Source organism: Mesoplodon mirus, assembly GCF_964341445.2.
Source record: "Mesoplodon mirus genome assembly, chromosome: 12".
In the NCBI taxonomy this organism is placed as follows: Eukaryota; Metazoa; Chordata; class Mammalia; order Artiodactyla; family Ziphiidae; genus Mesoplodon; species Mesoplodon mirus.
In genome coordinates, this window is record NC_138988.1 from 6982183 (window position 1) to 6996609 (window position 14427).

Consider the following 14427-nt stretch of genomic DNA (forward strand, 5'->3'; position numbering starts at 1 on the left):
CCCCACATCTTCCCTTGGCCTCAGCCACTCAGATCACCCGCAGCACTGTCTGCAGTGCCCTCCCTTTCTCTGTGTACCTCATGGGACAGTTGTCTGCAGCCAGGACCACAGTGAACTGGTCATCTCTGCAGCCCCAGCATGGGCCCAATGCCAGGCATCAGAGCCTCAGTTAGTGTTGGCTGAAAAGAAGCAGATCAAGTATCCCCTCCTCCGGGAAGCTCCCACAGATTTCTCCTCCCCACACACTTCTAAAGTAACAGTGCGCTCCGCTGGGCTCCCAGAACTCTTTGTACACATCTTTACCAAAGACCCTGTCTCTGTACAAGAGAATGGGTCTGACCCAAAGTAACTGCTCTCTTATCCGAAAAAAGAACAAATATGTGAAAGGGGGACTTCCCTGGTGGTGCAGTGGTTAGGAATCCGCCTGTCAGTGCAGGGGACATGGGTTCGAGCCCTGGTCTGGAAAGATCCCAATGCCGCGGAGCAACTAAGCCCGTGCGCCACAACTACTGAGCCTGCGCTCTAGAGCCTACGTGCCACAACTCCTGAGCCTGCGTGACACAACTGCTGAAGCCCGCACACCTAGAGCCTGTGCCCTGCAACAAGAGGAGCCGCCACAGTGAGAAGCCCGTGCACTGCAACGAAGAGGAGCCCCTGCTCGCCGCAACTAGAGAAAGCCTGAACGCAGCAATGAAGGCCCAACGCAGCCAAAAATAAATTAATTTTTTAAAAACAGATTATGTGAAAGGATACAATGGACTTGTTCTACCTTAGAGCAGCCAACGGTAGAGGGCATGAGCACCTTGTCAACAGAGGCAAGTAAATAGAGGCTCTCTGACCATCTGTCAGGGATGCCTGGGAGGAGATCTAGGCAATGAGCAGAGGGTCAGAGTCACGACCCAAGAGTCCCTTCCAACTCCAAGCATCTTTTAAACAAGCATAACCTAAATTATTCCTTTCAGGGCAGGAGCCAGATGAGGTGTGTGTTCCCAAAAGAACAAAGGCTCTTTCCTATCCCCTGGGGCAGGAGACAGCAGGGGGCTGCAGCCAGGTTACAGCCATTGTGGGGACATCGATAAATTATGTAAACGGGATCTTGGACCTTCCACATCCCCACTCCCTCCGGCTCTATAAAAAGAGGTCACGTTTGGTTATGTGAGCAGCTGCCGTGGCACGAGGCAGAAGCCTTGCTCACGTGGCCCCAAGCCCTGAGTGGGCACCAGAAGGCTCCTCCCCAGACTCTGGAAATACACTGAGAGGAGGCCCATGATCAGCTCGCCCCGCTCCAGCCCTTCAACAGCAGGGAGATCGCTATCTGCCACCACAGAGCCGGTCTGTTAGAGAACTCGGGGAGCTGGAGGGGCCTCCCCCAACCTTGACCTAGGCCCTGCCTGTCCCCGGCATTTGTTTCTCACTCCACCGCAGAATGGCCGTGCTCAGGAGTTGGAATTTTCTCTACCGGCGGCGGGGTGGAGGCCCAGAAAGGGAGCAGCACACAGGCTAAACTTGGGGCAGGTAGCTGGTGGTCGGGGTAGGGGCAAGATGGAAGAGGCGAGGCCAGAGGCAGGGAGACTGGGAAGGGGCTGGGCAGTGACCTCTGCTTGAGATGGTGGTGTGGACGGGATGTGGATAGAGGCAAGATACTTTCAGTGTCAGTTCTTGTTCTTAAAATTCTGAGCGCAGAAAGGGACCGGTGGGCATAAGTTGTCCGCAGTCAGGTTTTGGACCAGCGTTCTAACTCTTTGTACTCTTTGCTAGGGCTGCCATTACAGAGTACCACAAACAGCAGAATTGCATTGTCTCCTGGTTCTGGAGGCTGGAAGTCTGAGATCAAGGTGTCGGCAGGGTTGGTTCCTTCTGAGGGCTTTGAGGGAGGCTCGGCCGCAGGCCTCTCCCCTTGCTTCCGGTGACATGCTGGCAGTCTTCAGCACGGCTAGCATGTAGCAGCATCGCCCAGATCTCTGCCTTCCTCTTCCCATGATGATGTCTTCCCTGTGTGTGTGTTTCTGTCCAGATTTCCCCTCTTTATGAGGACACCAGTCACATTGGATGCAGGCCCACCCTAATGGCCTCATCTTAACTTGATTACCTCTATAAAGAGCCTGTCTCCAAGGAAGGTCACATTCTGAGGTACTGGGTGTGAAGAGCTTTCTGGGGTGGGGGAGGGGAGGGGGCGGGGAAACGACACAATTCAGCCCATGACACCTTTAAACTCTCTCAGCAGTGACTTGTCAGGGTCGGGGTGGAAGTGAGTTCTCAGACCCCAGGATGTGGAAGAGGAGAGTTGGATTCAGGTCCCCCTTCCCACCAGATCTGAGATTCTAAAGTACTTTTAGTACAACTGGATTTTCTGCCCTTGACATGTCCTCTCCCACTGAAGGACGTTTTACAGCAAATATTGCCTTATTATTTTGTTATTTGTCACTGGGTCAGAATCACTTGTTCAGTTGATCTGTGCTGTGTGTGAAGGGCCATGGCAGCTCCAGGCTGGTTTTTTGTTTTGTTTTGTTTTGTTTTGTTTTAACATCTTTATTGGAGTATAATTGCTTTACAATGGTGTGTTAGTTTCTGCTGTATAACAAAGTGAATCAGCTATACGTATACATATATCCCCATATTCCCTCCCTCTTGCATCTCCCTCCCACCCTCCCTATCCCACCCCTCTAGGTGGTCACAAAGCACCGAGCCGATCTCCCTGTGCTATGCGGCTGCTTCCCACTAGCTATCTATTTTACATTTGGTAGTGAATATATATCCATGCCACTCTCTCACTTCATCCCAGCTTACCCTTCCCCCTCCCCATGTCCTCAAGTCCATTCTCTACATCTGTGTCTTTATTCCTGTCCTGCCCCTAGTTTCTTCAGAACCTTTTTTTTTTTTTAAGATTCCAGGCTGGTTTTTGCATCCTAATTGCTGGGCAGATCCAGCGCCCTGCAAAGGTGGGGGTGGACAGCTTCTGATTGGCTAGGTCTGCTCTGGCCTAAATGGCCCAGATGTCAGTCTGTTATTACAAAGAGGGCAGTAGGCAGCCCTTACTCTCACAAGGAGATGTCATGTTTTACACAAAGCCTAATCATTCGCATTTATTCTAAGCCAATGTCACATTATATAAATAAATTGTCCTAAAATGCAATGTCCTTCCCCTGCCCGCCCCCCTGGCAAAAAACTGAAAACACGCAAACATATTTATCGTTGAGTTTGCAGGAAATATGCATGTAGATGAAGCAGGGTCAAGATCTTGTTCAGCAGTGGACTGTTCTGTACTCTTGCCTGGGACCATATCCAAGAGGACGTTTATTGTGGTCTTTCTCAAAGTCCTTGTCCAGGTCAGGATAGCCAATGGTTTCATCTTAGGATGCAGTATCATGGGTGATAGGTGGTGGCTGTCTGGGACACTGCAGAAAAGAATTGTGAGACCACATCAGGGTTTCATCAGAGGGTGCTATGATGGATTAACAATGCCTGCCGTGGGCACAGGAAAGGAGGAGATGGTCTGTGTGCCATCAGTACCTCCTGGTCATCTAGGCCCCTCACAGTGGCGTTACCTGTGAGCAGGGCTCACTCTGGAATCCATGAGGGCAGGGAGGGCCTGCACAAGATGATGTCCACTCCATGGCACATGCCCTCCCACCCAGGTCCCGGAAGCCATCCGCAAGTGCCAGCGAGCAGGCATCACTGTCCGCATGGTCACCGGTGACAATATCAACACAGCCCGGGCCATCGCCATCAAGTGTGGCATCATCCATCCTGGGGAGGACTTCCTGTGCCTTGAGGGCAAGGAGTTCAACCGGAGAATCCGCAACGAGAAAGGGGAGGTATGTGGCCCAGTGCAGAGGGTCCTCAGAGGGCAGGGCTTGGATGGGAAGCTGGGAGGCACGGGCATGCATGAAGCTCCAGCAGCCAGCCAGTGTGCCACCCAGAGCCCAGTGATCGAGGCAAGTCCCCTCCCTTCTCTGGGCCTCAGTTTCTCTCCCCGACCCCACCGACCCGCCCCTCCCCCATCCCTCTCCAGATTGAGCAGGAGCGAATCGACAAGATCTGGCCAAAGCTGCGGGTGCTGGCTCGCTCCTCCCCGACGGACAAGCATACCCTGGTCAAAGGTAAGACTTGGGCGGGCACGGGCAGCTCTGAGGCCCAGGCGCCAGGCCTCCCCGGGCCTTCCTGTCCTGGCGCCTTCAGCTTCTTTCCAGGATGGAGGGAGCTCCTGCCTGGGGCTCCCCGCACCTGGGGACGCCCTGGGAGGCCCCTGTTAAGGGCCATAGTGAAATAAGGAGGTGGCGAATCTGCTCCCTGGGCCCCACCTCCCATGGGCAGCAATGGGATTGCCTATCCAGGGGCCAAAACTCATGGCCTGAGGGCTGAATGGGGCCCACAGACGAGTTTATTTGGGTGGTGGGTCTTTTTTAATGTTCAAGTTGAATGACTTTATACAGAGCCTGCTTCCTCCCATGTGATGCCGTCTTAACCACTGTTGTCTGACACTCCGCCCATTTCATTTACTTATGTTCTCAGTCTGACCCCAGAGCTTGTGAGTTTGAGACCCTTGGTCTGCCTGTTCTCTAAGGATGCTATCTGACATGTGTAACCAGGACGCCAGGAATGGGCTGTCCTGGGAATAGCAATCTGAGAAATGAGCCAAAACTCAGCATCCTTCTTCCCTGACTCCCTCCAGGGAGAGGGCACACCCCTCACTGAGCCCATCTAGCTGGTCAGATGCTGGGCACTTTCAGAGTCCCATAGGCCTGGGTTTAAATCCAGACTCTGCCCCTGCCCTGCTCTGTGGCCTTGGGCAAGTGCCCAGCCCCAGGGCTCAATTTTTCCATCTGTAAAATGGCCGTAGGGGGAAGGTTTCTGGCTGAGGTCATCCCTAGGGCATCTTGGATTCCTCTCCTAAGGGTGCTGCCCAAAGACATTAATGAAGGCAGATCTGGCCTTGGAACAGAAACACAAAGCCCCAGAACCACAGATACCCAAGCAGGAGACCACCCCCAACCCATCCCCATTTCCTATTCAATCATGCACTGATTCATTCACTCATTCTCTTGATAAATGTTTACTGCGGATCTAGTATGTGCCAGGCCCAGGTCTTGGCCGACGTGGTCCTCCCGTCTTGGAATTTGTGGTCCAGGTTTTATCCAGCAGACACTGAATAGGTGGTTTCCCTACGTAGAGCTAAAGCTGCACTGGTGGGAGAGAAGGGTGATCTGGGCCCTCTGCTGGCCTCTAACTCGAGCTGGGGAGGGTGTCATATTGCAGGCCGTGGAAGGTGGGTTGGGGGGCCAGGGGGAAGGGCCTGTGTTTCAGGCAGGACAGGGAACTACACTATGAAAGCCCAGAGGCAGAGATTTCCAGGCACTTTCAAGGACTTCAAAGAAGTTCAGTTGACTGGGCTGGAGCCTCAAGCGAGAGAGAGAGACAAGAGGAGGAGGCCAGAGAAGGAGGTGCCAGCATCAGATCACATAGGGCCTTGAACGCCAAGCGGTGACCTGCACAGTTAGCCCAGGTGGGGAGCCGAGGGAGGGCCTTGAAGGGGAAATGTTGTTTTAGAAAGCTCCCTCCCTGCTGCTGTGTGGAGAGTGGCCTGGAAGCACAGGGCCCACCAGGATTGTCCAGCTGTGAGCGGTGACACCTGGGCAGGGGTGGTGACAGTGCAGGTGCACTGGAAGGGGACGGGTCTGAGAACTCTTTGTGGGCAGGAAGGGCCTGGGCCCGGCGGTTGTTCAGGTGGGGTGGAAGGATCGGGGAGAGGGGAGTCCAGGATTGCTCAGTCTATACCTGCTTGAGAGTCTGCTGCACAGTTTACCAGGGGGCAGCGAGGTGTCAGGAGTCGCACAAGAAGGGACCAATTCGAGGGGACGCTGATGCACGTGCTTTAGGAGGCCGAGCTGGAGGCCCTCTGACATCCAAGTGGAGATGTCCATGGAGTCAGGGCTCAGGAGAGAGAGCTGGCCCCCGAGGAAGACGTAGGTGGGGTGTGCCGAGCGGGGGTAAGCAGAGGAGCCGCTGGACCCAGGAACCTCCCACCTGCGCGGTGAGCAGAGGCTCAGACCTGTCAGCGGATCTGTCACCAAGAAGAGGCAGCCAGAGGGGCCGGGGGACAAGCAGGCCGAGGAAGGAGGCCTGCTGAGGGGGAAGGCGTGGTCCACGGTGTGAATGGCTGCTGAGAGGTCCAGAGACAGGACAGGAACCATAGGAGTCGGCCACAGGGAGGTCCCCGGGGACCATGCACTGCGGGGCGTGTCACTGGTGGTGGAGGAAAGAGGTCTGGGGGAAGGGGCTCTTGCAGCTCCCCCCTCTATCGGGAGCCGTAGGAGAGCTGGGCCAGCCTGGGGAGCCACAGGGGAAAACTGGCCCCCTCCTCGCCTCGGAGAAACACGCAGTAGGGCCCAGGGAACCGGCAGGGTGAAGGCCTCAAATGCCAAGTGCACAGAGATCGGATAATCCGGGGCAGCAGAGCAGCTTGGGGGAGCGGCCAGGAGGACTTCCGGTGCACACGTCCTGAAGCCAGACCTTGAAGAGGGTGGAGCTTTGACCCTTGCAGGGAGCTGGGGGGAGACAGGGTCTGGGGGTACAGTGCCCCAGTTCAGGGAACTCATTCCCTCTTTCCAGAGGCTGCTGCGGTTTGCCAATTGCAGGACACATGTGTGGGAGCTACAGTGACCTGATTAGGGTGGGCGGGGGTCCTCAGGGTGTCACAAAGGCTTCCCAGGGAAAGCAGTATCCGGGCTGAGACCGGGGGACTGGGTGACAGGGACGGCTGGCCCAGGGAACAGCCTGTGCAAAGACGGGCAGGTGGCCAGCTGCATGGGATGGAGAGCCGTTCCCGTGGCAGAAGCACAGGCTAGGGGTGGCTGGGGGGAGGGAAGAGATCAGAGAAGGGGCGGGGTGTGACCACGGAGGACCCAGTGGGTAGAACCGAGAACGTCATCCTGAGGCAAGGGCAGTGAGAGCGTGACTCTCATGGGGGCCGGGTTCAGACTCAGGTGTCAGAGAGAAAGGCCCTGGGGCTGCTGTGCAGATTGGAGGGGAGCCTGGCGTTAGGGACAGGGGGAGTGGAGGCGCTGCATGTGGGGTGGGCAGAGAGGAGGGTAAGGATCCCAGTGGGGCTTCGGGACTGTAGGACCCGCAGACGCAGTGATGCACCTGATGTGCGGAATGGGACAGGGATGTATCAAGGTTGACACCCGAGTTTCTGTCCTGCCATGGATGTCTCTGCTTGGGGCCCCACAAACTCCACACACACCCAGTGACAACTTCTGTCACGCCTTCTTTTCTACTGGCCCCAGAGCAGTGACAGGGGCCGTGTGTCATCTGTTCACTCTGTTATTTGCTGAAGATTTTACTGAGGATGAACGTCTGCAGAGCAGTCATTGGCAAATGGCAGAGCCCAGGCCTCCTTGGGTGTGACTGACACCGCCCGCCCCACCCCCAGGCAGGAGGTGCTGAGGGAGCAGATGGTAGGCCCCCCGGCCAAACCCTGGTGCCCCAGGAGGACAGAGGGGCCCCTGGGGTATAGGCAGAGGGGAGGTGCGTCCGGCCAGGGCGGCTGCCACTGTGGCCACGGGCTGCAGAAAGCAAAGAGGATGCTGGAGAGGCGACAGGCCCAGACCACAGAGGACCACAGCCGGCCCCGGACCCAGGGGCCCCACGTCCCCTGCAGGTGCTGGGAAAAAGCTCGACGGGAGGGGGCGGCAGGGCAGGGGCCAGAGAGGAGGCTGTCCCCGCCCCGCTGGGAGTCCCAGGGCCCCCAGTACATGCTCACCCCACCCACAGGCATCATCGACAGCACGCACACGGAGCAGCGGCAGGTGGTGGCCGTGACGGGGGACGGCACCAACGACGGGCCCGCGCTCAAGAAGGCCGACGTGGGCTTCGCCATGGTAGGAGCTCGCGCGGGCCCGGGGCAGCGTCCGGCAGGAGCCCGCAGGCAGGGGGCTCGGGGGGCGTGGACCACACAGCCTCCGGCAGAGAGTGCATCACCCCCAGTGCACACTCCACCCACCCTCCGTCCACCTGATGCTCCCAACGCTCTTGAGGCTCGGCCTGGCCTCTGGGTCTCCCTGGAAGGGTAGAGGGGGCTTCCTGTAGCGATGGGTCTGGGGGAGGGAGGGGGAGGGAGTGGAGGGCCCCCCTTCCTGAAGGCAGACCGTTGGCCTCAGGGCTGGGTCTGTGAGGAGCAGGGCTGTGGTGTGCATGCGTGTGCACACTCGTGCATGCCTCATGCGGCCTGGCGGTGCGAGGGTGGGTGGGCGTGTGCAGGGGCTGGTGTAGGGGTGAGGACAGTGTCGCCAGCGCTGCCGGCCTCTCCGGTCGCCACACCCAGGCTCCTGTCCCCATCCCCACAGGGTATTGCAGGCACAGATGTGGCCAAGGAGGCCTCGGACATCATCCTGACGGACGACAACTTCAGCAGCATCGTCAAGGCGGTGATGTGGGGCCGCAATGTCTACGACAGCATTTCCAAGTTCCTGCAGTTCCAGCTGACGGTCAACGTGGTGGCCGTGATCGTGGCCTTCACGGGCGCCTGCATCACGCAGGTGGGTCCTCCAGGGGCGGGCAGGATGGCACAGGCCGAAGCCTGGGGAGGGCGGACACCCACACGGGGTGTCCCAGATCATCACACCTGCACGCTGAGGGCCAGGAACTGCATCACAGACCCACCCACGTAGGCTCCAGCCCCACAGGGTGCAGGAAATGAGGCTCAGAGAGGTGGCGGGATTTGCCCAAGGTCACCCAGCAAGTGGAGATGCCAGGCCCACCTCCCCATCTGCCTGACCCGGGCACAGGCCTGGCCCTTGCTCCAAGAGGCAGGAGAGGTGATCCTCAAGGGAAGGCAGGACCCCTGGCCGCATAAAGGGCCAGAGAGAGGCCGGGACAGGACAGGCAGCCAGCTGAGGTCGCTGAGCTGGCAGGGCCCTGGGAGCCTCAACCCCGGCGTGGAGTGTGTTGGGAAATGCCTCTGTGCCTGGGTTCCTGGGCCTCATGGAGCCGACAGGCAGGCCCCAACACCTGCAGCCTCACTGCTTCCTCACCCACCCCACGAGGCGGGAACTGTGGTGATGCCCATTTCACAGAGGCAGAAACCGAGCCTCAGAGGATGGGCCTGCCAGGCACATGACGTTGCTCCCGCAGCCTCCTCCCTCACCCCAACAGGGGCAGGAGAGGGCAGGTGTTCCGAGGCCTGGCCCCTCCCAGAACCAGGTGGGCAGGCAAGCTCCTGCCCATAAGAGCACAACAGAGGCCAGCACTGCCCTGAAAAGCTGTGTGGCCCTGGGAATGCTGTCCCCTCTGTTGTACTCTGAGCCCTTGAGGGTGCACGTGGCAGCACCCAACACCCCAGCCCTGAGAGTGAGAGCCCTGGGGGGTGCCTAGGGCAGGGTGGAGGCGGGGGTCCCTTCTGCTCATAAGGGCCTTGTTTCCTGCTCTGTGGACAAGAGGCTCCCTCTAGTGGTGGCTTGAGGGACACTCCCATGGTACAGCTGCTCCCACCGGGCTTCTTGGAGACCTGCTGGTGCCAGATGAGGAAACTGAAGTGCCAAGGGGACCGTCAGTTTGCCTGGGGTCTTGGATTGAGTTGGTGGCAGGGTTGTGAAGGCCTTGGTGGGGAGATGGGGGCCCTGACCCCAAGGTGCATAGAGGAGGCTGATGGGCAGGAGGAAGCTGAGGGGAGTGGGGAGTGTGACTGAGCCCGGGCAGAGGTGGGAGAGGTGGCGTGGAGGAAGGGCGGTGATAAATATCTAGGAGGTGAGTGAGTGTGTAAGGTGTAGGCAGAGGGGCCTCAGGAGCCAGCTCAGTCCAGGCTGCTGGGTGTATAGGATCTACGGGCTTCCTGGAGGAGGTGCTCGGGCAGTGTAGACCACACGATACGACTGTGCACAGACAGTATGAATATGTGATCCCTGTCTCAGCCAGAGAGAAGTGTGGGGATCCACACCAGGATGTGGACGGTGGGAACCCGTAAATGGTGAATGTTGATGAGTTTTAGCTTCTTCTGGTCCTTACTTGCCCAAATTTTCTACCAGGAAAATACATTATTTTTGGCATCACAGACACACATAATAATTGCTTAAATTAAACATAAGAGGTAAAGAGAAATTGGGTGGTAGTAAAAAAAGGGACAGGGTCCCAGGCATTGTTTGTGGGATAGGAGAGGCCTGAGCCATTGGTGGTCGAGAGGAAAGAGGCAGCGGGAAGCAGAGGAGGTGGGGTCTGGGCGGGAGATGGTTGTGGGAGGGTCGTGACCTTAGCCTGGAAGAGAGGCTCGTCCAGACGGGGGCTGGAGAGGAGGAGGAGGGAAGATGGCGGGGATGTGGCTGTATTTATGGGGGCTGGGCTGTGGAACTGGTGGCCATCGGGCCTGGGGCTCAATTTTCTCCTTGTGGGAGAAGACAGGTCTGAAGTGGGCGGGTCTAGGCTGTTCCCCAGGGAAGGCCTAGCACACCTGCGCCATGCCTGCTCTGGAGCCCAGGGGGTGGGCCAGCTGAGGAAGACCCACGGGGAGAGCCGGCCTCAAGGCTCCGGTGGGAAGCTGCTGACGCCTCAGGAAGGAGCCCCACCGCAGGCACTTGGGGCCAGCAGCTGGGCCGGCCGCCCCATGACAGCCCCCTGTCCACTCGCTGTCCCCAGGACTCCCCTCTGAAGGCCGTGCAGATGTTATGGGTGAACCTCATCATGGACACGTTCGCCTCGCTGGCGCTGGCCACCGAGCCCCCCACGGAGGCCCTGCTTCTGAGGAAGCCGTACGGCCGCAACAAGCCCCTCATCTCGCGGACCATGATGAAGAACATCCTGGGCCACGCCGTCTACCAGCTGACCCTCATCTTCACCCTGCTCTTTGTTGGTGAGTCCCCCACCCTGCCCACCGGGGACGCCATGGCCCAGACCCAGTGCTCTGGATTCACAGCTGCCTGCCTGTTTGCTGGTGAGGTAATGGAGGCCTAGGGAGGTGACGTTAGTTGCTCAGGGTCACACAGCAAATCTTGGGTAGAGACTGGCCCTGCCCCAGGTCTGGCTGACTCCAAAGCCAGGGATTTTTCCACTGATGACAGCTCCAGACACTGTGTACACAGTGCAAGGTGGTGCCTCACGCCAGCCCCACAGGAGCCTGCAGCTCTAGGGGGAGTGACCAGCCCCTTCTCTCATTGCTCCCACACTTGGAAGGATCCCCACCACGCCATCCTCAGAAAAGAGCCACATGCCTGCCTACCCGCCAGCTGTTTCCACAACACTTTTATTTAGGACCCTCTACCACCAACCCCCATGACGATGAGGGCACCGAGCACAGAGAGGGGAGGTGACTTGCCCAAGGGCACGCAGCCGGTCTGAGGTGGCACCCTAGCTGGTTCTAAGACTGGCCTGGCTTCCAGGGTGCTTCAGAGATGATCCGGGCAAAGCCCACCCCTGGCACCTGGAGAGGCCCAGAGGTGGGCAGGAGCTGGCCCACAGCCGCATGGCAGGTTGGGGCCAGCTTGGAGTCCCCAGAGCCTCTCTGAGCTGGGTTTTCAATGCCAACAAGCCCTTGCCCTCAAAGTCCAGATGGGGATGGGGCACGATCCCATTCCTCAAAGTGCAGTTCCCTTCCATTGTGTTGGCAGCACGGTTGCAAAGATGATCATGAAAAGCCTTGGAGGATGTTTGGGGAATGCAGAATTAGTAGAGACTCGGAGAACGCTGTCAGGCTGGGGAGAGAGGGGGCGTGGTGGGCTCCTGCTTTACTTGCTGGCTTCCCCACTTGAGCGCCTGCTCTGGGCGGTCCTGGACTCAGCTAGATCCTCACACTCAGAAAACCCCACAAGCCCTCCCAACACCAGCTCATGCAGCTTTGCAAAAGGACGCAGGATGGCATCAGGCATGCCGTGGGTGGGTGTCCACACAGCAGCCCGGGGCTGTGTCCCCCACACACCGCCACGTGGCAGCTCCTGTGACAGAGAATTAGGCCACCTGGGTGAGTCCAGAGCCAGCCTGGCCTGGAAGCTCCAGCCTCCATGCAGGAACTGGTCTCTCCTGTAACAGCCCCTTGCGCTTCCAGAGGTCTCAGCAAGGACGTGCTCAATTACAAGCAGAAAGACTTTTGGGGGGCACCCAAAGCTGTGGTCTCCCGCCAGGTATTGTGAGGTCACTCTACGACCTCCCAGTCCGGATGAGTTTGCCAACCAGGGATTGCTTTTTATAAGCCCTGTCGCCTTGTAGCACAGCTGGCCTCCCACCTTTATCAGATTTCTGCAGAAAAAGTGGAAGAAAGTCCACCCAAGGCCTTTCTCCCCTAGAGGAGAAAGGGTTTTGTTACCCCTTCACTTACACCCCACAGCTCAGGCCCACCTGTCCCCCAGTGTCCAGAGAGCACCTCCCGCATCTGGGTGACCCACCCGGCTGCTCAGAAGAGGCCCCCACGCAGGGCCAGGCGTCCCACCAGCTCCGTCCCTCAGCCCGGCTCCCGCCCTCTCGGCTTGGCAGGCGAGAAGATGTTCCAGATCGACAGCGGGAGGAACGCACCCCTGCACTCGCCGCCCTCCGAGCACTACACCATCATCTTCAACACCTTCGTCATGATGCAGCTCTTCAACGAGATCAACGCCCGCAAGATCCACGGCGAGCGCAACGTCTTCGACGGCATCTTCCGGAACCCCATCTTCTGCACCATTGTGCTGGGCACCTTCACCATCCAGGTACCAGGCCCCCACCCTGACCTGGCCGGGGTGGGCAGAGGGCAGCGGACAGCCGGGGCCCCTCAGCAGTGACCTGAGAGCCCAGACCTCCGAGCTGGCCCCTGATGGCCTGTCCCTCTGTCTCTCTCTCTGCTCCCTGTGACCTCCAGATAGTGATTGTGCAGTTTGGTGGGAAACCGTTCAGCTGCTCTCCGCTGCAGTTGGACCAGTGGATGTGGTGCATATTCATCGGGTTAGGAGAGCTCGTCTGGGGCCAGGTGAGTGCTGGGGGAGCTGCAGGAGGGGCCTCTCAGCAGGGGAAGGGAAAGCGCACTGGACGGGGAATCCAGGAGCCCCAGGCATGGGTCATGGCTCCTCCATGGATTAGCTGTCTGGCCCCGGGCAAGGGCCTCCCCGTCTCTGGGGACCGAAGCAATGGGGGGTTGGCCCAGGTCTCAAATGCTGGTCATTTGGGTATCGCCACTGTGATTTTTGCTTCTGTCTATACACCCCGCTGATCCTGTTATTTACTTGATACTTTCTTTTAGTCACATCTGTTTTTCTAACTGAAGTTTATTTCAAAAGGTAACATATTACAGATATGATTGGAAAATCAGTATCACTTGTCATAAACAGAAGCTAACAAACAAAAATGTAACAAGCACGACGTTATTAAAGTCTAACTAGATGCCATGGCCAGCCAAGGCTCAGAGCTCGAAGCCGGCTTGTTGTAAAGAGCATATTAGTAGGTGCTGTGACACCAAGCAGAGGCTCCTTCAGAGAGCTCAGAGGGAACATAAGAAGGGCAAACCCTGCTGCATCACAGTGCTGTGTCTGCAGCCATCTGTGGCCCTCCCCAGCTTCGGCGAACCCTGGGCTGGATCCTCTCTAGAGGCCCTTCTAGCCATGACCCCGGAACGTTCTCCCACCAGGCACATGCACACACGCACGCACACGCACCATCATGGAACTCACAGCTTGCAGCTCAAAGACGCCTGACCAGGACATGGTACCCGGAGCTGGATCCAGGCAGTGGGGGCCCCAACAGGCCTAAGACGTTGGTCTTGCCTTCAAGCTGTTCCCAGGCTAGAGTGGGAAATTCCAGTGAGAGAAATGAACTAGAAGGTAAAGAATAAAATTTAGTTTCACTCAGAACAATCTTCTTTAAGCTTTGGAGCTTCTTTGGAGAGTTGATAAACTACATTTGACTTAACAACGCCATTCCTTGGGCACCCTCAGGGCCTGGGCATCTTTGTCCCACTGGACAGTCCCTCAGAGAGCCCTCGGCGTCTGGATGAGCAGGTTCCTAACACCTAAGGAAGATGCCAGTGGGCAAGGCCCACCTTAAACCCCCGGGGAACCCCTGGGAGTGTGCAGGGCAGCCCCTGTCAGTCCCTAGAGGAGACGTCAGGGGCCTCTGACCTCTGCCACCTCAGCTTCCCCACAGGGCCTGCCGCTCAGGCCTCAGCCCCAGGACAAGCCCTTTGGAGGAAGAGTAAGAACAAAGGCGTATCCCCCTCCCACATTGCCTTCCCTTTCCGGGAGGGCAGCCATTCCAAGAGTCCCAGGATTGACTGCCCCCAAGGCACGCAAGCTCTGAGCCCCTGTTGCCCAGGGTTGGGCACCCCAGGACCCAGTGACCTCAGGAAGAATAAGCCAGAGACCTGAGGGCCAGTGACTTAGACACACCATCTCCAACTCTGAGAACTGTTCCCAGCTTTCCAGATGGGAAAGCCGGAGCTCAGAGAGGTTAAATGACTTGCCCAAAGTCACAGGACTTGTA

At 58.0% G+C, this 14427-nt stretch overlaps 1 protein-coding gene across 1 annotated transcript in view; it reads left to right on the top strand.

The window, feature by feature from the left end:
* The window catches only part of ATP2B2 (ATPase plasma membrane Ca2+ transporting 2), a 205370-nt gene that overhangs the window by 180617 nt on the left and 10326 nt on the right, over positions 1-14427 (top strand). The window contains exons 16-22 of the mRNA XM_082639686.1: positions 3636-3815; positions 4013-4100; positions 7774-7880; positions 8346-8537; positions 10627-10840; positions 12454-12665; positions 12815-12922. Coding sequence (XP_082495812.1) covers positions 3636-3815; positions 4013-4100; positions 7774-7880; positions 8346-8537; positions 10627-10840; positions 12454-12665; positions 12815-12922 — 1101 coding nt within the window. The remainder of the gene's footprint in view (positions 1-3635; positions 3816-4012; positions 4101-7773; positions 7881-8345; positions 8538-10626; positions 10841-12453; positions 12666-12814; positions 12923-14427) is intronic.